The following is a 22808-nucleotide window of genomic DNA, read 5'->3' on the forward strand; positions in this document are numbered from 1 at the left end:
TAGTGGTTTCGTGGGAACTCGTCATTCTCCACTCGACTAAGTTGATAGTAGTTCTGTTTGTAACTTCGTTCATCAACTTAGTTTTTATTTTCGAGATGCAAGGCTTAAAATGTGAACTTGTTGTTCACCGTTCGGCCAAGCTGACAGCAGCTCCTTTTTGGAACTCCTTTCATCAGCTTCGATTTCTTCGCACCGAGCGGCAGGGATCGAGTTGGGAATTCGTCGTTCACCGCTCGACCAAGCTGACAACAGTTCCTTTTTGGAACTCCGTTCATCAACTTGGATTTTTTCGTACCGAGCGGCAGGGATTGAGTTGGGAACTCGCCGTTCACCGCTCGACCAAGCTGATAGTAGTTCCTTTTTGGAACTCCATTCATCAACTTGGATTTTTTTGTACCGAGCATCAGGGATTAAGTTGGGAACTCGTCGTTCACCGCTCGGCCAAGCTTACTACAGTTCCTTTTTGGAACTCTATTCATCAACTTGGATTTTATTCTTTCATTCGTTCTTCATTGGCGTTATTGCAAAAATTCGATCGGGGATAAGGGCCCTGAATATTGTATTAATCATTGAAAAAAAGAGTACAATAATTAATCATTTAACTAAAATAAAATTTTAGATGAGTAGCATTCCAAGTATTTGGGATTTTCCATCCGTCCGGTTGCATGAGCCGATACGCCCCATTACCCAAAGCCTCTGAGATTCGAAAAGGCCCCTCCCATTTAGCACCGAGCTTACCGTGTGAGGTCGTCCAATGGGCTTCACTAGTTTTCCTCCATACCAGGTCACCTTCTTGGAAGCTTCTAGGACAAACTTTAGAGTTGTACTTTCTCTCCACCATCCGCTTACATGCTTCGACTTTTAGGGCTACCCGGTCTCTGCGTTCCTCCAAGGTATCAAGCTCCACCCTTAATTCTTCATCATTAAATGGATATCCCCTATCTACCGCCGTAGAGAGGGTTCTCCAAGCTCGACCGGCAGCATGGCATCCGTATCATACGGTAAGTTAAAGGGTGTTTCTCAAGTTGTTCCGTGTGGGGTGCATCTATATGCCCACAAGACTTTTGGGAGCTCTTCAACCCATGCCCCCTTCTTATCACCCAGTCGTTTCTTCAGCTCGGTTACTATCGTCTTGTTCATGGCTTCCACTTAACCGTTCGTCTGAGGGTGCTCCACATAACTGGTCAAATGTCTGATTCCCAAGATTTTGTAAAACTCGCCCAGCTTCATATCAATGAACTGTCGTCCATTGTCCGTGACGATCGGCGAGGAAGACCGAATCGACAGATCAGTTTCCAACAAAACTTTTGTACTTGCGATGACGTTATGGTTTCCAAGGCTTCAGCCTCCACCCACTTGGTAAAGTAATCGATCGCGACAAGGAGAAACTTCTTTTGTGCCCGGCTTGTGGGGAGCGGGCCGACAATGTCCATTCCCCACTAAGCGAACAACCATGGCGACACCATTGTCTGCAGAACGTGCGGAGCCGCGTGTGTGGTATTGGCGTGGGCCTGACAGCTGATGTATTTCTGAACAAATTTCTTGGTGTCTTCCTCCATGGACGACCAGTAGTATCCGGCTCGCAGCACCTGGGCTTTCAAAGCTCGACGACTGGTATGGAATCCGTAGATGCCATTATGGGGTTTGTCCATGACGTATCGTGCCTCCTCCTTAGTAAGGCATTTGAGGAGGGAGGTGGAGGACTCTCTCCGGTACACGTCGTCCCCCACCACTAAGTAGTGGGCAATCTTCTTGGCATCGATCGGTCGCAGTGATTGGCCCGCGTCCTGCTGGCTCATTAATGCTCGGATTTCCGTTCTTTAATCCCCGACTTGATCCCTTGCCATGGTCAGACACTCTATTGACGGTTGTAGTAGCATATGGCGAATGATTGTAGTTAACTACCCTTTCTCTTTCCCGAAGCTTAGCTTCGACAGCATGTCCGCTCGGGTGTTGTCTTCGCGGGGGATGTGTAAGATTTCGACCTTTTCAAATTCTTTTGTCAAGGATGTTGCTTTTTGGAAATACCGAAGGGGATGTTCCTCCTTCACCTGGAATTCTCCGTTCATTTGGCCTACAACAAGTTGAGAATTCGTCCGGCGCAAGACTTTTCGTGCCCCCATATCCCTCGTCAGCTCCAATCCGGCCACCAGAGCTTCGTACTTTGCTTGATTATTGGAATTTTTGAACTTGAAGACCAAAGAATGCTCCAGCAAGAAACCGTTCGGTCCTTCCAGGACCACCCCAGCTCCACTTACGGATCGCTAGGACGCTCCATCCACGTACAGATTTCACTCATCATTGACCGTTGGGGGCAGCTCTACTGCAAAATCATGCAAGTGTTGGCCCTTCACCGACCCCCTAGGTTCGTACCATAATTCAAACTCTGACAGTTCCACCGCCCAGCCTACCATTCGGCCTGCCAAGTCAGGCTCCCTTAAGATCTTGGAGATAGGAAAGTTCGTTCGGACCACGATCTAGTGACTTTCGAAATATGGTCGAAGTCTTCTAGATGCATTCCGCAAGGCTAGGACCACCTTTTCCACTTGTTGGTACCGTGTTTCTGTATCCTGTAGGGTCCGGCTCACGAAGTATACAAGCTTAGGCTCGGGTTTTTCTTGGAGTAGGGTGGAGTTGACCGCTGTTTCCGAGACCCCCAGATAAATCTGTAAATCCTCCCCCGATGATGGTCGGTTCATGACTGGTGGGTTCATCAAAATTGCCTTGATATCTTGGAAGGTTGTCTCGCATTTAGCATCTCATATGTCACTTGACCCTTTCTTCATCCTTTTCAGCACCGGACACACCCGTTCGGCCAGCCTGGGGATGAACCGTGACAACGCGATGAGTCGTCCGACCAGCCTTTGGATTTCTTCATGGTGGTCGGGCTTTGCATTTCTAAGACGACTGCACACTTGTCCGGGTTTGCCTCGATTCCCCTGGCGATAAGCATAAATCCAAGGAACTTTCCGGTCGCCACTCCGAAAGTGCACTTCGTGGGATTCAATCTCATCACATACTTCCTGACCTGTTTGAAGACCTCTTCCAGGTCTCTCACATGGTGTTGTCTGTCCGTTGAGCGAACGACCATGTCATCCACATACACCTTCATGCATAGGCCGATCTTCTCGGAGAAGATCTTGTCCATCAAGCGTTGATACGTGCACCGACATTCTTTAAACCGAAGGGTATGACTTCGTAGCAAAAATTGCCTTATCGGTGATGAACGTCGTCTTCTCCCGGTCGGGTGCATACATAGGGATTTGGTTGTAGCCGGAGTATATGTCCAGAAAACTCAACATTTTGTGGCCCGAGGCTCCGTCAACTAACACATCAATGCTAGGCAAAGGGTGGGAATCCTTGGGACAGGCTTTGTTCAAGTCAATATAGTCGGTGCACATGCGCCACTTTCCACTGGCTTTTTTTACCATAACCACATTGGCGAGCCATGTGGTATACCTCACCTCCCTAATGAATTCCGCCTCCCTCAACTTCCCCCATTCGCCGCTTCTTCTAAGCTATCGGTCGTGCTTCCTTAAACAATGCTAATTTGTGTGACATGACTGAGGGATGGATTCCCAGCATATCGGTGGTCGTCCATGGAAACAAGTCTCTGTTTCGCCAAAGGACGGACCTGATCTCTCTTTCCAGCCCTAGTTCCAGCAAACGGGTCGTAGTCGTGGTCTGGGAGGCGTTTTTCCCTACTAAGACCGGTTGTGTCTCCCCCGCGGCTCCAGTCGGTCTTCGGTGTTTGTTCGTGGATCAAGGTCTGCCATGGCCACTTCCAACCCACTTATTCTTCTTCTGACCATCCGGTTGTGGAGCTTTAGGCCAGTCACGTAACATTCTCTCGCCGTCCTCTGATCCGCTCGGACTGTACAAATCATGCCCTTGACAAACGGGTACTTTAGGGTAAGGTATGGGGTTGACACGATCGCTCCGAAGGCGTTCAGACACGGTCGGCCCAAGAGCACATTGTAGGAGGTGTTAGCTTCCACCAACAGGTATCTAACCCTCTTTTCCTCGCTGTCCCGACTGGTTCCCAAACGAGTGCGTAGATCGACGTAGCCTCGAGTATCCACTATTTCGCCCGCGAAACCTACTATCTGCTCGTTGTATGGGACAATTAAGTCGTCTAAGATATCCATCTTTTGGAAAGCTTTCCAGTAGAGGATGTTCACCGAGCTCCCCTGGTCGACCAATACTTTGTTGACACTATACCAGCCGATCTCTGCCGTAATTACCATCGGATCGTCCTGGTCGAGATCCGGTGCATGGAAATCGTCGTCCGTGAAGGTGATGTGTGGCATGGTTCTCCGTGGCTTGTCCACCGAGTGGACGGACCGCAAAGCTCGCACATGTTGCTTTCGAGCGAACGAGGATGAACCCCCACCTGCGAATCCTCTGAATATAGTGTTAATGTGCCCTCGTAAGGGAAGGTCATGGCTTCTACTGCGGCTATGGCTATGTCGTCTATCAGACCAAGAATGGTCCGTCCGACCATGCCTCGATCTTTCATGCCTCTCCGGCCACCGCGAGCTCACTCGCCGAGGACCTCGCGGTTGTTGTAGTGGTGCCTCGAGGCGGTCAACCTTTACATATTACTTTAGTTGTTCAGTTCATATCAACTCTTCAATCTTGTCCTTTAGGGTCACGCACTCCTCCGTAGTGTGACCCATGTTCTTGTGGTAAGAACAGTGTTTGTTGTCGTCTACCCTAGGCGGCATGGGTCGTCTCTTCGATTCCTAGATTAAGCCAGTGCTCAAGGCCTCCTGTAATATTCTTGCCCGAGGAGCGTTAAGGGGGGTGTACTACTGGAATCGTGGTCCCCGAGGTGGTTCTCTCTGCTTGAACCCTCCGGGCTTTCTAGATTGACCGTCCGACTTTTTCCTGTCGGTCCTATCTCCCTTACTCTCCTGGATCTCCTTTTTATACGACTACTTCATATCTTCTACCCTTATTTCATCGGCCGCCCTCTCTCAAAGCTCCTTCATGGTTTTAGGAGCTCGTCGGCAAACACTATTCTTGAAAGGTTCGGGCTTGAAGGCGGGCAGAACGTACTGGAGGGTGAGTTCCAGGCTCAAACCCTTTACCCGTCATACGGTCTTCTGGTAGTGATCCATGAAGGCTTTTAAAGTTTCCTCCTTCCCTTGCCTCAGGTTGACCAACTCGAAGATGGTCAAGTCCTGAGTACTACTACTTGCAAACTGACGATTGAACATGCGTTGCAATCTCACGAAATTCTCTATGGAGTTTGGAGGAAGTGAATTGAACCATTCCAGCGCCTCCCCTTCTAGTGAAAGGGAAAACACTCGGCACCAGATGGCGTCGTTGCCTGTGCGGAAAGCCATTGTGTTGGTAAAGGTCTTGATGTGGGCCTCTGGGTCTATCGTCCCGTTGTATATCTTGAACTGGGGCGGAACGAACTGTTCTGATATGTGGATATCCATGATCATCTAAACAAAAGGAAGCAAGATGGATGAGCTCTCAGTCTTCACTACTAGCTGTTTGTTCACGACGACACTCTCGGCATGAACGGATTTAGCCTTACTCACTTCGACTTCCGGCTCCGTTGGTTTCCATGTTTCGTCCGACATGTTGTTACGTTTGGTTTTGTCTTCCAGAGTGGCTTTGCCACGCTCCCTAGCGTGCTCCTCTTCCTCCTTCTCACTTGTCCCGATCCCTTCTCTTGGGCAATCCGAGTCTAGCATTCGGCCCTCACGGCTACAAGTTCCGCTTCGTGGCGTTGCTGCATCTCCTCCATTTTTTGTTGTAGCATCCAGATCATCTCAACTGGGTCGTCAATAACTCATGTTTCTCGTGGTCACCATTGGGTTTATCAAGTAACTTGGGCCCCACGGTGGGCGCCAAAATGTTTCGATTGTAAGGGTGAGTCACTAAATACCTTCACAATTTGTCCTTCTTCACCATCCGGTCTTGCTCCTTGGGTCTCTTGTCCGCTAGTCCGACCGGGGTGTACTTGTTAAAGATACTCCGATGCCAAAGTCAGTAATTGAATCGTCTGGTTATCTAATACGACAATAACAGTAATAAATGCACAGTAATTGCCTCCACCTACCTTTTACCTTTGACTTATATTTATAGTTTTTGGGCATGGGCTTAGAATTAACGATACTAAATCCTGGTCCAATACCCTTAAACGTGATTTGCCTTAATCTCCTTAACATTAATCATTTGGGTTTAGGATGTCGACCGTCCCGGCCAGCCATTATGTCTTCTTTGTTGGTCGTCGGGGGTCATGTGGAGTTCGTGAACTGTATAACCGTTCGGTCATATGGTACAATTATCATTTGTATCCTTCATACTAGTTAACCTTTGCATGCCAATGGAAGAAGAAGGGGATAAGAGGTCAATGAAGAAAAAGAAGGGGGGAATGGGTTGTCGTGAAGGTGGAGAAAGAAGAAGGGGAGCAGGGGATGGTGTGCTAGTAGAGGAAATAAAGGGGAGGAGAGAGTGTCGTGCTAGTGGAAGAAAAAAAAAAAGGAGAGAAGGTGTCGATGGAAGAGGGGTACCATGATAGTGGAGGAAAAAGAATTGTAGCTGTAAAAGAAGAAGAAAGGAAAGAGATACGTGGGCGGAGGAAAGAAGATAAAGATAAGTAAGGATCTATCACACGATTTTCTAGTCATTCTTCTTGTTCACCTAATGGGAAATGAATTCTTGTTACATCTATCAAATTAAAAACTTGTAAAAAATAAATATAAATATCACATTTTACATTTCATTTCATTAATTAAAGTGGATAAAATTGTTATAAAACTACTTCTCTAAACAAATGCGTCAATTAATTTTATCTATAAAAAATTAATTTTAGTTTTATCTATAAAACTACTTCTCCCAAACGCATTTTCTCACCCACCCATATTTTAAATGAATAACTATTGTTGTTTAGTATTCAAAGGTAATCTATCATCCCTCTAGTAAAGCAATCGTCACCAAGTCATATCTTCAAAAATCTTGTTTTCATCATCTCCTACATCTCACACCATATTCTAAAATTACCTGGAAGTGTTTTCTTTCACACACCTTCCTCATGTCTCCACCACCAACAACCCAACTCTTTAGTCACCATACTTAAACACTAACACATCAACCCTTGAAAATAGCACATCTCCATTAACGATTAATGCTACATTAAAAGTATAAATACCATTAATTCTTAATCTATCATGATTCCTATTGCAACACCACCATGCAATATTATGATTATCCTCTCCAATTCCCACAAAAATTTCTCAATGTATATTAATGATTTCAGTGTTAATCCATTAAGGCATATTGTAGAAAGACTTGAAAAATAATGGAAGAAGCAAAAACTAATTTGATTAAACACACCGTTGAAACAAACAACTTGTGTTTCCCTAAAGCCAGCTTCTAAGAAAACTTTTCAACAAGGGAACCCATTTACTTTTCTTCCTTGAATTTGCTCCAAAAAAAATTCCCAAGTACACAAAGGGAAATTTAAGCATCCTACGGTTCAGAAAGTTTGCATGTAATTGTCATCTACTTCAAGCCACACCACTTATCTGAATCTACCCTTAAAAAAATTCAGAGTCGCAATTTCAATTCAAAACATCTTAAAATCTTTTTAGTGACCACCATATTTAAAACGTCTCTTCCATAAAAACAGGATCATGTGCGTATTGTATAGAAAAGGTTACCTTCAACCTTGTATTTTCCAACTAAATATCCCAAAAATTGACAATAGTCTATCCCATCATCCATCTACCACTGTAAAAAGAAATGCAGTTTATGGATCGATCTCTTATGTAGCTTAAATTCGGCAGTAGGACTGTCATTGACAACAAAAAGTCACAAAACTATAAACAAGCATCCTCTTACCCATTAATGTACCTTTTGCAAAGGCCCAACCTTTGATAGACGTGCCACTATATTGCTTGTACTGCATTTGAATATTGGAATTTTGCCATACAATTTGACTCGACATTTATAAACAGGGGAGGAATTGGTCCTCATGCACTCGTTAAAACGGCAACACAAAAATATACACGTCTTTTAATCCTGAACTGTTTATTTTAACAAATTTTTCAAGTTATTTCTTTCAACACAGCGCAGCAAGGTACTAAGCATTATAACCAAAACAAGAATCTTATCCTCACCACAATATCTAGAGTAAAGAATAAACTCAGCATAATAATAATCATAATTTAGGGGTCCTCGGCACCAATGTATATCAAAGGGTCCTAATTTTTCACACTTGTAACATACGTACGAAGCATGGCGACAACATCATCCGAAATTTTTGCAGCCTCCGTTTTCAGGTTCTGAATTTTTGCTTCAGTTTCTTGCTCAAGCCGCTTGACATTAGCTCCAGAATCACCAGTACTCTGTATTATTAATGTAATGTAACATCACAAATTAGAATATTGTAATGGACTAGTCTAAGACCATCAAATATAATCATATAGACTTACGTCTGAAACTTTCTTTTGAAACTCACGCTCCAGTTGAGCTCGGTACTCTGCAATCTCTTTTTCAGCCTCTTCTTTGGCTTGTTTCAACCTGGCCAGTTTTTCTAAGAGTAGACATGCAGAGGACAGTATTGATAAGGTTACAAAAAAGAGATATTTGTGATAAAATACATAATTAACAATAATACGAAAAACTATAGGGGTGGCTGAAAGTTGGCGGTTTGGCACTATCATGTCATAGCAAAAATTTCAAAGAGAATTTGTTCTAGAATATAATGAGAATGCCTTAACCATGTAAATCTATTTTGCACAATCATCCAATCAAAAGATTATTAGCATGGTATGTCCATTAATATTTTAGAACTTCATTACAATGAAGTGTAGGTGTAAATATTTTCATGTTGTCGTACAATTGCATACTACCACTATATAAGTTTGCTACCTTCACTATAACTACTTCAAAGTTACACTTACGATTATTTAAAAGTAAAATTTGGCGTGATTTTTCTAATTAGTATAAAAATCTTTATTCCGACCAAGCATGAACTATTTGGAAAGTAAAATCTAAAGTGATTTCTAATTAGTTAACCATGTAAAAGTCATTATATAGTAAAAACTCTTTGTTTTATAACATTTATGAAGAAGCAAGAATTCATCCCATCAATAAACCAAGAATCCATCCTTCCAGGTAAAAGAGAAAAGACCTGTATAAAATGAATAGAGAGTAAAACAGGTCTCTCTGGACACATAATTGAATCAGACATAATTTTTTTTAAGGAAAACACGTAACCAGACCAAATATTAGACGAAATCAGGAAAAAGATGGGAAGACATGAAAGATAACGAAGATAGAAAATACCAGCTTTTGCAGCATTCACAATCCGTTGGGCCTCTTGTTCTGCAGCCAACAACTGTTGAATTCCACCTTGACCCCTGTTGGATGCCATTCTGTCATGACACAGACAGAAACTATTTACAAATGGTGAATTGGTTAACACGAAGCAACTCCTCCGACAACACATCAATAATTAGGCAAAAGAACCGCCTTCATTCTACCTAGGAATTCGGAAAAGTGAAAGGAGTGCAACAGTAACAAGACACAACTGATTCTATCATCAAACTTGAAATTTTGAACTAAAGATGTTACAAAAACCAAACAAATACTCTTCTCCTTCCAAACAAAGGGCGAGAAAAATCATTAGACGAATTAATTATAGCAACATCATACAGAAGGAAGCATGCAGCAATACATAGACCGTAATTAGGTTGATTTGCAAAGACAAAAACACCTTCAAACTACGTCTGCAACCATTAAAATTAGGTTTTTAATGTGTAAAGTATTTTAAATTGCAGTTTCACATGATTCAATTTTAAACTGTAGTTGAGGTAAAGATTCGGGCGCGATTCACGATCTTGCAAAAAAAATGCAACCAAATACGGGGCAGTGAACTTAAAAATGAAATTAACGGCAAGCAGGATCATCCAATTACAGAATCACAAATTTTACACGGTATAATTTGGATCTAACTTCTCTGAAGTGAAAATTTCACTTTCAAGTGTAACTAAGTACCACGAACGTGAAAACACATACAGGCATAGATGTGTTGGAATATCAATTCATTAAGCATTAATTTTCTTATTTAGTCAGTAAGATTAGTCACTTCCCCTGAAAAACTTCTCCAAATCGTTATTATTATTTGTAGTTGGTTTTAGATCAAAAACCTAGAAAAGCTAACCAGAAATTCCGTTGATACAATAATTTAAGAAGCAAAGATCCAAATCTAGTTAAGGTGCAGTTCAGCGTTTGTATTTAATTTATATTTTTGCATAACGAAGAGAGAAGAAAGAGAAAAGAGGCACAAGAAACGGCGTGGAATTGGAGAGGGGAAGCAATAGAATCGCGTAGATCTGAAAGGGAAGAAGAGAGGAGCGTACCTGTGACTGAAAGGTGTTTGTTAATAGATTCAGGAGAAGTAGGAAAGACGCAGAGATCGCCAGAAATTTATTTGTGGTTCAAACAAAAACTGTCCTAGCTATTGCCAACTGTTCTGCTTCTTAACCCAATAATCTCTGGACGCCTATTTTTCCCACTACTCATTTTTTCACTTTTACCGCACTCAGTCAATTATATATATATATATATATATATATATATATATATATATAAAATATTGTTTTGGCACACAAATTATTCCTTTACTTAACCTTTCAAAAAAAATTTCCCGAGATCAGTGTCTCAATATAATTTACCAGAATAAATATATTTACTATTTAAATTGAGAACTCAGTTTTTTATTTGCAACTTGAAATAATACTATTGATATTGAAAAATCGGAATTTCATCTCTGAAAAGTGTAATTCTATTGAAGTTTTCCAATTTCTCTTTCAAACTTAATGAAAAGAAAAAGCTTATAAAAAAATACCAGAAGTCAACACTTTTAAAAATTAATCAAAAGAAAAAGATTATAAAAAAAAATTCCTTCGACTCTTTAAAAGTTAAATTCTAATGAATTTTCCACCACTCACAATACTATTACAAATTGTAATTTCAGCTGGTTATGGATTAAATTCTCTACTTAAACATTTAACGCAGTTTATCTATATCTATATACAAAATTATTTTATATATATATATATATATATATATATATATATTCGACTATTTTAAAATTAAAATGTTTTAATATAAATAATTTTGATATGAACGAGTTTCATAATTTTAAAACATACAATCTTCTAAAAATCATTTTTTTAGAGTTTTTTACCTTCTTTATGAGTTTTACTCCTTGATCATCTGTTTGAAGATGAAACTGTCTGAGCGATCTTTAAAGTGAGATCTTCAAGTCTATCCGATTAGATTTTGCATAATAGGAAGTTAGTTTCTCTTGTTTTTTTTTATCTATTTTGTTTTCCTTGCATGCGAGCCAATTGTGTTTTACATGTGTTGTCTAAGTCTTCTATAAGACTCTTTGTTTTGAGTGTTCCTAACGTCGTAGTCTAATCATAATTTTGTGGTTTGTAGGTACAAATAAAGTTGTGATATGTGATGAGTCAATATTTTCTCGACTTCACTTAACTTATTGTACTAGATTTAATTAGAAAATTGTGCTGGAATGTCCATTATTTCTCAAGTTTTGTTAATTGTGCTTAATTTGACCAAAAATTCTTATTTTAATTAATTTGAATTATCTTAAGCTAATTATTTTCATTATTAACTGCATGAAATTTTTGGAATATTATTTTGGGACATCAAGAGAGTTGCCACGTCATTCTTCACTTCCGACGTCGGCATTTTAGTTTAGAATTAAATTGTAATTTTGTTTTAGTGGATTATTGGGCAGATTTACCTTTTGGACCGTTTTTTGGGTTATTTTTTAAAAGGCCCATTTGTGAAATCTGACCTAGGTTTTATAGTGTCAAAGTGGGGGTGTTAACCCTCGGCAAGTATACCGAACCGTATCAAGTAAGACCAAGTATCGTTTCCCAAAGGACTCACGGCCTAAACAGTTATGTGATTTGTTGATTATCTTAGACTTGTAACCGAAAATATTGTTGTTGAACTATGAAAAATAGACATGAATGCAAAGTTTTGATCAATGGACTTGAAAAATGCAAAAACGGTTGATGTATAATATGAATGATTATGTTGTTGGGGTTTCCGATTCATCCTATTCACTCTCATGTATTCAAGAATTCATCTTTCTTCATTAATGTTAATGCGACTTTCTAATTTACCTTAAACCCAATGCTCGGGGAAGAAAGCCTACTCCTAATCACTAGTTTACAATGTCTTGTCTCCCTAGCAATTATTCATGCATTACATTCGCACAGAAGCTTAAAGGCAACCAATCCTCCTATCCCTATGTCTAGGCAATATTGCTCTTTGGAGAATTTCTTGAGTTCTAGATTTACTTATATGTGTCCATACAAATAACATCAATGATCATGCAATTGAATGGGTTAAACAAAACATGCATAGAGTATAGAAGAAAAACCCTAACAATTAATGAAAGAAAGCATATAGATTAAAGAACCAATTCAATACATGAGAGTTTCAAAGGATTACATTGGTTCCCCAACAACAATGAAGGTTTAGTTCACCATAGACATGGTGAAACTAGATGAAAAATAATGAAAGAATGAAAGATAGAACCCTAGAAGTTGAAGAATAGAGCTTAAGCATTCAAAATCCTCCTCCAAGGGGTAAAGAAAGTGTGATTTCGCCTCTTTCTGTCCAAAGATATGAACCATAGGTCGACTAAAACCTTAAATAGTTCATTAAAAATACAGAAAACAGGCCCAAGCCCACTTCGTCAACGCTCAGCGCCCCAAAATGGCGCTCAGCGGCAGGTACGATAGCCAACTGGCACTCAACGGCACAAAAATGGCGCTCAACGCTACTTTTTCTACACTCTAGTTGACTTTTATGCACTTTGGTTGACTGGTTGACTTTTCTGCACTATGGTTGACTTTTCTGCACTCTGGTTAACTTTTCTGCATTTTGGTTGACTTTTCTGCATTCCAACCATTCGGTACTTTAACTCTTCTTTGAAATCATTCCAATAGCCTACAAAATCAAGGGAATCTAGCAGAAAACCATTAAATTCACCTTCAACTCTCTTATTAACAAAACTAAAGCAAAAACATGAGTTAAAGCAAGTTTCTAAGTAAAAAAGGGTTTATTTATTATCAAAATTTAGCATAAAAATAACGGTATTTCAACCGTTATCAAGGGGGCAGACCCACTCACTCTCCCACACTCTCTCATCTTACGTTTTTCTTCTTCTTGGATAGAGGAAAGCTCTCCAAGTTTAGGTTTCATCTTCCATTTTCGTTTTCCTATTTCTTCTTCATTGTATTGAATTCGAATTTCATTTTAATTGCATTCTCTATTTTTGTTTCTATCTCTGCACTTCCTTTCTTCATTTTGAATTTCGTTTTCCCTCAATTTCGTTTTCCCTCAATTTCGTTTCCCACTTGTTGTTACGTTTTTAGGTTGTTGTTGCATTTTTGGTTTCCAATTTCAGTGTTACTTCGTTTTGTGTTTTCGTTTCTAGACTGGGTTGCGTTTTTCTGGATTGGGTTGCATTCTTTTGGATTGGGTTTCCATTTTTATAGGTTGTGTTTGCATTTCTTAGTAATGTTTCAATTCTGTTTTGCTGTTTGGAAGACATTTTTACTAGTGGCTTAATTGTGCGGGGTTGGTGATTGATGAATCTACAATGTATCCATGAGATGTTGTGATGTGATTATGATTGAACTAATTTTGCCTCACATTGTATAATATGTTTGCGCTTGTGATGAAAAAATTTTCAATCCCCGAAAACGGAGTCAAAAACTTGTTAACCCTCGGCAAGTGTAACCGAATCATATCAAGTAATAAAAAATGGTAAGACCAAGTATCGTTTCCCAAGAGACTCACGGCACTAAACAGTTATGTGATTACTCAACTAATTAAGACTCTAAAGAAAATATTTTGGGGTTTTTGAATGTAAATGCAATAAAATAAACATGAATGCAATTTGACCAATTGAGGTTAAACACAAGAAAGAATGGATGAAGTTGATGATATTGTTGTTGGGTTTAGATTTCACCTAATTTACTCTCATGCATTTATGAATTTGTCTTTCTTTTCATTAATGTTAATGGCACTCTCTAAATTACCTTAAACCCGATGTCTCGGTGAAGAAAGCCTAATCATAATCACTAGTTTACAATGTCTTGTCTCCCTAGCAATTAATCATGCATTATAGTGAACAGAAGCTTAAAGGCAACCAACTATCATACTCCTATATCTAGGTTTGCAATATACTGTTGGGAGAATTCCCTAGATCATGATTTGTAAGACATCTCTCAATAACAATCCTAGGGAGAGAAGAGGAGAGCTGTCACATCCCCAAATCGTGCAACCCTAGGAGTACGAAATCTCCTTATACTTACAAATCATAAGATTTATGCCAAACATGAATAAAACATCACAAGCATTTGAGCAAAGAAGAATATCTCTAACAATTAATGAAAGAAAGCATGTATCTTTAAAAGATCTTGAAGAACAAATTCAATACAGGAGAATTTAAGAAGGTTACATCTTTCCCAACAACAATAAGGTTTAGCCCTCCATCGTCATGGCAAAACTAGATGAATAATGGAATGAAATAATGAAAGAGATAGAAAAACCCGAGAAAGAGAAGAGGAGAGTCGTCACCATCCCCAAATCTACCCCCAAGGGGTGAAAAGTGTGTTTCTATGCTTAAGCCATCAAAAGATACAAATCCTAAGACATCTGGGTCTTTAAATAGGACATAAAAATAATAGAAAACGAGTCCACGCCCAAAATAGATCATAAAATCGGCAGAAAACTGGCCCAAAACTCGCTCTGGTGGACTTTTTCAGCATTCTGGTTGACTAGTTGACTTTCTAGTTGACTGTTTTACATTTTTGGTCGACTTTCTGCATTCTGGTTGACTTTTTTGCACTGCAACTCCTTGATACTTCAACCCTTCTTTCAAATCATTCCAAAAACCTACAAAATCAAGGGAATTTAATGATAAAATCATAAAGCATATCCTCAACTCTCTTATTCACAAAACTAAAGCAAAATCATGAGTCCAAGCAAGCTTTTAAGTCAAAAAGGGTGCATTAAGTATCAAAATTAAGTATAAAAATAACGGTTTTTGAACCGTTATCACAACCCCAAACTTAGAACTTTGCTTGTCCTCAAGCAAACAAGATGAAACTTAGTCTTCCACAAATCATCACAATGGTTCAATCACATTCCAAAACTCATTCTTTCAAGATAAGTAATTAATCAAATAAGCTCATCAACAAAATTTAGTCAAGATGTGCACATGCTTTAATTCAATTAACTCATCATGGTGTTCACACATTCACATAATACCCAATAGATGTTATTCTCATGAATGATCAATTAACTATGCAAAGATGTAATCATGAATTCATGGAATCCTTCCTCACTAGATAATGTGTTTCACTCAATCACTCAAGTGTTTCAAGAGGTCACTCCTTCCCTCTACTATCCAAATGTCACATAGAACAAAATAGCCTTTCATTTACCACAATCAATCATACTTGCACGCAAATGTCATCACAAGGGCTTTTCATGGCTTGTAACATGGTTGGGCTAACAAGAAGAATTGGTTTTTCTAGATCACAAAATCCTTGAGTTAAGAGAGTCATACATGCATTTATCATTTAAATTCAAACTCTCTTTATACAACCAATCTCATTTATGCCCAACTTATCCCTTTTTGCATTGAGCTTATCTTTTCATTCTATCTTTTTCTTTTCATGCTTTCACTACAAAAAAGAAGGGCATTACCGAAGGCTAAAAGCCCTCAGAAACAGCCCAAAATCGTCGGTAAAAGGTAATTTACAAACGGCTTATCGACGGCCAAAGAGCCCTCGGTAAATCCCTTGTCGCTAACATTTATCGAGGGCTTCCACCCTTCGGTAATTACCAAGGGCCAAAAGCCTTCGGTAATTACCGAAGGGCGGAAGCCTTCGGTAATAACCTAACGTGGGTAGTTACCGAAGGGCAAAAGCCTTCGGTAAGTTGGAGGCAGATCTAAGGCACAATTGTATTTCTTATGAAACGAAACTGTTCACAACACAAACAGACCTGCATCACAGTTTTGAAGCACATATAGACCTGCATAATGTGCATCTCAATAATGCAATCATTGATCAAAATGCATAGAACATCCATTAATCCATAGAACATGTATTTATATTTAAAACATAAAACAATGTAACATAATGATGTTCTAACATCCAAATCATCCAATTGATCTAACATCCAAATGATGTAAACTCCAAATGTTGTAATATCCAAATGTTTCTATAACAACTAATAACAAAATGAAACTAATAATGTACATAGTTATCATCAGAATGATCTTCATCATCCTGCTCCTCTATAGATGGTTGGACTGGTGTGGGTTGGACTGATGAGGGTTGGACTGATGTGGGCTGCTGAGGGACAGCGGGTGACGAGGAGGGTCGTGGCTGGGTCGGAGGGATATTGAATTCATCCTGTGATGTATCAGGCAACACTCTCATGAACAGCGCCTTAAAGTTTGTAAACTCTGCTCTCAAATCAGTGATTTTTTGGTCACGTTGCTCCAGTGCCTGCGTGAGGCGGAGAACGACCTCGTCAGGAGTAGTAGTGGAAGAAGAAGGTTGGTGCTTCAGAGTACCTCCTCTCGATGTTGTATAGTTTGCAGCAAGTTGTCCTGCACCGTATACACTCGTCCCTTTCTCTTCCCACCAACGATGTCGACCCAGCATTGTGTCCTACGGATATCATCTTCTACATTACTACCATCATCCGGTGTAGGAGCTGACTCATGTTCAGATCTAACCTGTGAAAGTCTCGTAGAAAATTCTTCCTGTTGAAACGTTAAAAGCAATGTTAGGGAATGATAGAATAATATAAATGAAAAATTAGTAATACTAATAGTGTTATTTGCTTACATGAGTCTTCCGAGATCTTTCATCAACGAATTGATTAGTGCCCTTCCTTACATAGAGTCTGTGCAAAGACCTCATCAACATGGACCGCCCAGTCCCAAAGCTTGTGCTTGTAACATAATTTAGAATTAGAAGTGTACATATGAAATAGAAAATACATGACTTATATATGAAAGAAAAAGTTATGTAATGAAATTATACCATACGAATGGCATGCTCATGAATGGTTATCGACCCACCAATATGCAGGGTGCCACCCTTTTCAGATGCTCTGTTCCTCTGGGCTTTGACACACTTATTGTGAAACTCTACTGTATTCCAATGAGCCAGTAAAGAGTTCCAAATTTGTTCACCCAGCAAGTAAGGGCGCTCTCTTGCATTGCAGGCATCCCTAAACATCTCTAACAGCCGATGAGATGCTTTCATGTGGAAATTTCTTTGTATCTGTGTTTCATGTTCAGGTTTCCACTGCACCTTCATCTGTAACATTAAATAGAAAAAACATTGATTAACGAACATACTAAAATAAGAGGGACAATTAGTTTAATGGATTGTTCACCTGAAAGCGCTCCCAGAATGGCTTTTTATCGTCATCAGGTATTCCTCCCCAAGTAGGTCCATGGACTTAAAAAATGTTGCTTAATTGAACGTGTGATGGCTTGGGAAGCAACCCTAGATGGAATAAACTTGCATAATAAAAGTCATTTGAATTACAATAGGGTTTAAACATCAAATTATATCAAGAGATTAAAAACTTACCCTTTACCATACGGCTCAATCCATGGTCGATCATGGAGAGGCGGGTAAAGACCTTCACCATCACCACTTGAATCTGGATCGGTAGATGGTGTGACAGTCTCAGAAGGCAGTATACAAGATGAGGAAGGTATAGAAGTAGGGTCAGGGAGAGGAGTGGGGGTAATAACCACAGGGGGAGGAGTGGGGCTTATAATCACAGGAGGAGGAAGAGGGTCTGCTGCAGGAGTAGTAGAAGGGTGTACTGTAGGGGTAGAATAAGGGTGTATTGCAGAGGTAGGAGTAGGGTCTACTGCAGGGGTAGGAGGCTGTATTGTAGGGGTAGGAGGAGGCCCCACAGATGATGTATTGCGGGCAGCAGTGGTAGGTAGTCTAGCAGGCACCCTAAGTACATACTTTGGTGCCTGTCGTTGCCTCTTTCTAGGCCTTGCTACCCCCTTTCCTTTATCAAGACGTTCTGAACCTTGTCCTGTCATTACTGCATTGAAATGGTTACAAATAAAGCGAAAAAATAGAAATGAATAACGAAGGATCAATGGTTTTTAAAGTCAATGTATAAATAATTGCATACAACTTTTAAGATGGTATTTTAGATAACTCTATTCAAATGATAGTTCAATTTGCTACAATAGATGTCCAACATTCAATCGTCGTCATCATGAACTTCATCTTCATCTTCTTCTTCATCATTGTCATTATCATCATCATCTTCTTCTTCATCGTCATCATCATCATCATCATCTTCTTCTTCTTCTTCTTCTTCTTCCTCTTCTTCTTGTTCTTCATCACCTTGTATTGATGCTTCTAATTCATCTCCATCACCATCAAGGTCGACCAATGCGGTTATACATTCAACTTCAATAATTTCTTGTGGTTGTGACATTTGGTCAAGTTGGTAGGCAACATCTTCCTCAACCTCATTTGAGTCAATGCGACCTCTAGGCTTGGTTTGTATTGCTACGGCCCAACCACGCTTGTCAATATTGCGGAATGGTGGATATGGCACATTATAAACCTGTCTGACATTAGTTGGTAGAATGAAAGGATCAAACGGTCCATATCTTAATCTTTGGTTGAGTTTGACAATATTAAAGCGTGGATCGACTCTAGTACCAGCTCTAGAAGGATCAAACCATTCACAATAAAAAAAGTACTACTCTGTTTCGAGAAGTAGTGCTGTTGTACTCTAGCTCATATACTTTATGAATGATGTCGTAGAAATCATCATAACAACCCTCTGTTAGGCCCTTCACATACACACCACAATTTGATGTTTTCTTTCCTTTAGACCATTCATGTGTATGTAATTTGTAACCATTGGTGAAGTAAGTATGCCATTCTTTGACACATCTCATTGGCCAATTCGAGAGATGTCTTAACTCTTGAACCGTGGGAGTTAATGCCTGATTAAAAACCTACAAAGATACTAACAAAATTATAAAAGCAAGAGTCAAATTAACCTTGCTGTAAATGTAGGAAAAAGTACAGGACCTGATTTCTAAACCAATGGGGAAACTCTAAGTGTATTCTAGCAGAAGTATTTCCTTCTGCGACTTGCTCAGCCACAACAAATGAGCTGGTACAAATGAAATTCATTAGTGTATAACAATTGTACCGTTGGAAAGATAAGAGATGGATGATGACATACTCAAGGTACGACTTTACTTCACTACAATTGATTAAGACATGGACATGAGCAGAGTTTAACTCAGCATTAGTTAACCAATGAGTGAATTCTTTCCCTGCGTGACGGCCTGATTGTCAGAAAACTGATAATGCACCTTCACGTGGTTCAACTTGCCATTGCATATCATTTCTGACATGAGTGGGGGACAACATGAAGTTTTTGAAATAATGTGAACAAAAATACGTTGTCTCTCTGTGCAAGTAAGCTGCACAAATTGAGCCTTCTACTCTTGCTTTATTTTTAACTAAACGTTTGGATTCTCCCATAAACCTTTCAAATGGATACATCCACCTGTATTGCACAGGTCCCCCAAGCCAAGCTTCATATGCAAGATGAATTGGAATATGCTCCATTGAATCAAAGAATGCAGGAGGGAATATTCTTTCTAATTTGCAGAGAATAATTGGGATATTTTCATCCATCTTTTTAAGGGAATTCTCCTTTAGTGTCGTGCAACACAAATATTTAAAGAAGTTACTGATTTCTATCAGTGGATTTAACACGTGCATTGGCAAACAAGTGAACGCAAGAGGGATGAAAGTCTCCATGAATACATGACAATCATGACTCTTCAACCCTTGAATAGTACCGTTCTGAACATTGTCACATCTGGACAAGTTAGAAGCATATCCATCTGGCATTCTAAGCTCCTTGATCCATCCACACACTATTCTTGCCTCGTCTTTTGACATGGTGTAATTTGCTTTTGGTTTAAATAATCGGCCGTTACCTTGCGCCTTCAACTCTAAGTCTTTTCGTCCACAATACAAAGGTAAATTATTTCTTGCTTTCTCATTATCTTTTGTCTTACCTATAACATTCATAACTGTGTTGAAGACATTGTCAAAGAAATTTTTTTCGGTGTGCATGACATCGAGGTTGTGTCTTAGCAAGTTGTCTTTCCAATAGGGAAGTTCCCAGAATATGCTTCTTTTAGTCCAATTATGCCATTCTCCAAACCTTTCTATCCTATTCTGACCAGATTTAGTGACTTTTGGATAGTCTTTCACTCTTCTCAAAACGTGTGATCCAATCAACTTCGGCGGGGGCATATCCGTTTCAACTTGCCCTTTGCGAAATGCCTTTTTGTTTCTTCTAAAGGGGTGATAAATGGGCAAGAACCGTCGATGGCAGTCAAACCAATTACTTTTTCCGACCATAACTCAATTAGAATGACTTTGTATATTCCATGCAATATGGACAAGCTAATCGACCATGCGTGCTCCAACCAGATAACATGCCATACGCTGGGAAGTCATTAATAGTACATCAAGGCTGCCCTCATAAGGAAATTTTGCTTCCTTGAAACGTCATACCTCCAAACACCATTCTATAACTTCTTCAAATCATCAATCAAAGGCTCCAAATAAACATCAATCAATGATTTGAGATTAGATGGACCTGGTATTATACATGATAAAAACATGTAAGGCTTTGTCATACACATCTCAGGTGGTAGATTGTATGGGGTAACTATCACGGGCCAGCATGAATATGGTGATGCAGACGCCTGAATGTACGGGGTAAACCCATCAGAGCGTAGACCAAGTCTGACGTTACGTGGTTCACTAGCAAAGGATGGATGTTTACGATTGAAGTGCTTCCAAGCTTCACCATCAGAAGGATGACGCAAAAATCCTTCAGTTTTGTTACCATCATGCCATGTCATGTGTTCTGATGTTTGCATTGAAGTAAACATTCTTTGTAATCTTGGAATTATAGGCAAGTAGAACATGGACTTTAAGGGAATTGGTTTTTTTTGCCTCCGTCCAACATGCATCGTATGATATCGAGGTGAGCCACAAAACTTGCATTCAACCAACAATGCATCATTTTTGCTACTGTCATTGTCATAAAATAACATACATCCATTAACACAACAATCAATCTTCTTGACTTCCAATCCCAACTTTGAAACACATTTTTTGGCTTGGTAATAATTCTTCGGCATAAAATTGTTTGGTGGTGTCAAATCTAACATCAATTTTGTATAGAAGTCCATTTCTTGAATGAGAACGTTCCAATTAGATTTGCCAGCCATGAGTCTAAGGCACACTGACAATTTTGACTCAGATGAACCTTCAAATACAGGTAGATTTGCCTCTGTAAGTAAATTGTAAAACCTCTGAGCCGTTTCATTTGGAGGCTCTTCATCATGACTATCGTCTGCTTCTTGTTCAGCATGGTGACGAAGAGCATTGTCGACCATCTCTTGCATATAGGCAAATTGATCTATCTCAGATGTATGTACAATAGTATTCAAACTTGATGCAAGCCGTTTTTCAGCTACAGTGGAGGTCGAAGGAATTTCTTCACCATGAAATGTCCAAACCGTGTAATTAGGCATGAACCCTTTTTGGTAAAGGTGAAGTTTGACGACTTCATCTTTCAAAATCCTTGTACATTCGCACTTGATGCATGGACATCAAATCCCTCCATCAAGGGCATAATATTGATATCGTCGGACCGTCTCCACAAACTCTTCAACTCCGATGACAAAAGATTCCTTCAAACCTCTTCTTCCACTATAACAACGATCGTACATCCATCCACGATGGTTGGGAAAATGGGCCATGTTCTGTGACAAGCCGAACAAATAAAAACTTAGCCAAAACAGCAACACTCGATGTGACATAAGTAATAAACCTATTACTACTCAAGTCGAACATGGAAGGCAATTTGAACACTATTGTCATAGGCATTCAATAAGGGCATGCAAAGAGAAGTCCTCAGTATTGAAATGCCTTAGACATCGTAAGGGGTTGTGTATTAAAGTTGGAGGAGACAACTTATTACTACGGAAGTTCTCTTCTCTAGAGTACTTCCAAATATTTTGTAGGTTCTAAGTGTTTATAGTATTTTTACCCTTCTCATTGCATTGAGAATGTGTGTAGTACCATAGGATCTTAAATGACTACTTAACTTAATCAAGTTGTAGTCTAATAAATGAAAGACAATATACATGAACATACAATATACAGATCAACATAATTTAGGCAATCAAATATCTATAAAAGCATGGATATATAATACATATTAACATAATTTAGGCAATCAATAGCTATAAAAGTATCTACTGACAATCACATTAGTTAAAATACTCAAACTTTTTAGGTTCTAAATACTCAAACTTTGAGTTTCAGGTAATTCTTTGCTTTTGACAAGTTTCCTAGCTTCATTCCACTAGTTTAGACATGGTAGGATGTTCACATTATTTAAAATAAGTGTACATTAGGTCTGGTTGCAAATTCTTACCTTTTAAGCACACTTTTATAGCTTCCAACTACTCAAAATTCGACTTGTACCTAATTCTTTGCTTTTGAATAGTTTCCTAGGTTCATTTCACTACTTTAGACATGTTAGGATGTTCACATTACTTAAATTTAGTCTACATTAGTTCTATTTGCAATTTTTCACCCTTT

The 22808-nt window shown here is 39.4% G+C and overlaps 2 protein-coding genes across 2 annotated transcripts; both read right to left on the reverse strand.

Moving 5' to 3' along the window:
• Positions 1 to 3704: 3704 nt before the first annotated feature.
• LOC148191722 (uncharacterized) lies at positions 3705 to 5450 on the reverse strand. The gene is made up of 2 exons (XM_088100668.1): positions 5103 to 5450; positions 3705 to 4592 (listed from the first exon to the last, which is right to left on the reverse strand). Exons 1-2 carry the CDS (start codon positions 5448 to 5450, stop codon positions 3705 to 3707), a joined length of 1236 nt encoding a protein of 411 aa, XP_087956794.1.
• A 2563-nt stretch (positions 5451 to 8013) lies between these two features.
• Positions 8014 to 10545, reverse strand: LOC148191723 (V-type proton ATPase subunit G-like). The gene is made up of 4 exons (XM_088101104.1): positions 10389 to 10545; positions 9313 to 9401; positions 8457 to 8557; positions 8014 to 8369 (listed from the first exon to the last, which is right to left on the reverse strand). The coding sequence occupies exons 2-4, from the start codon at positions 9398 to 9400 to the stop codon at positions 8226 to 8228; spliced, it is 333 nt and encodes a 110-aa protein (XP_087957230.1). The 5' UTR covers position 9401; positions 10389 to 10545; the 3' UTR covers positions 8014 to 8225.
• Positions 10546 to 22808: the final 12263 nt, after the last annotated feature.

This window comes from Vigna umbellata, chromosome 10 (assembly GCF_029865625.1).
Source record: "Vigna umbellata cultivar VRB3 chromosome 10, Vumbellata_1.0, whole genome shotgun sequence".
Taxonomy (NCBI): domain Eukaryota; kingdom Viridiplantae; phylum Streptophyta; class Magnoliopsida; order Fabales; family Fabaceae; genus Vigna; species Vigna umbellata.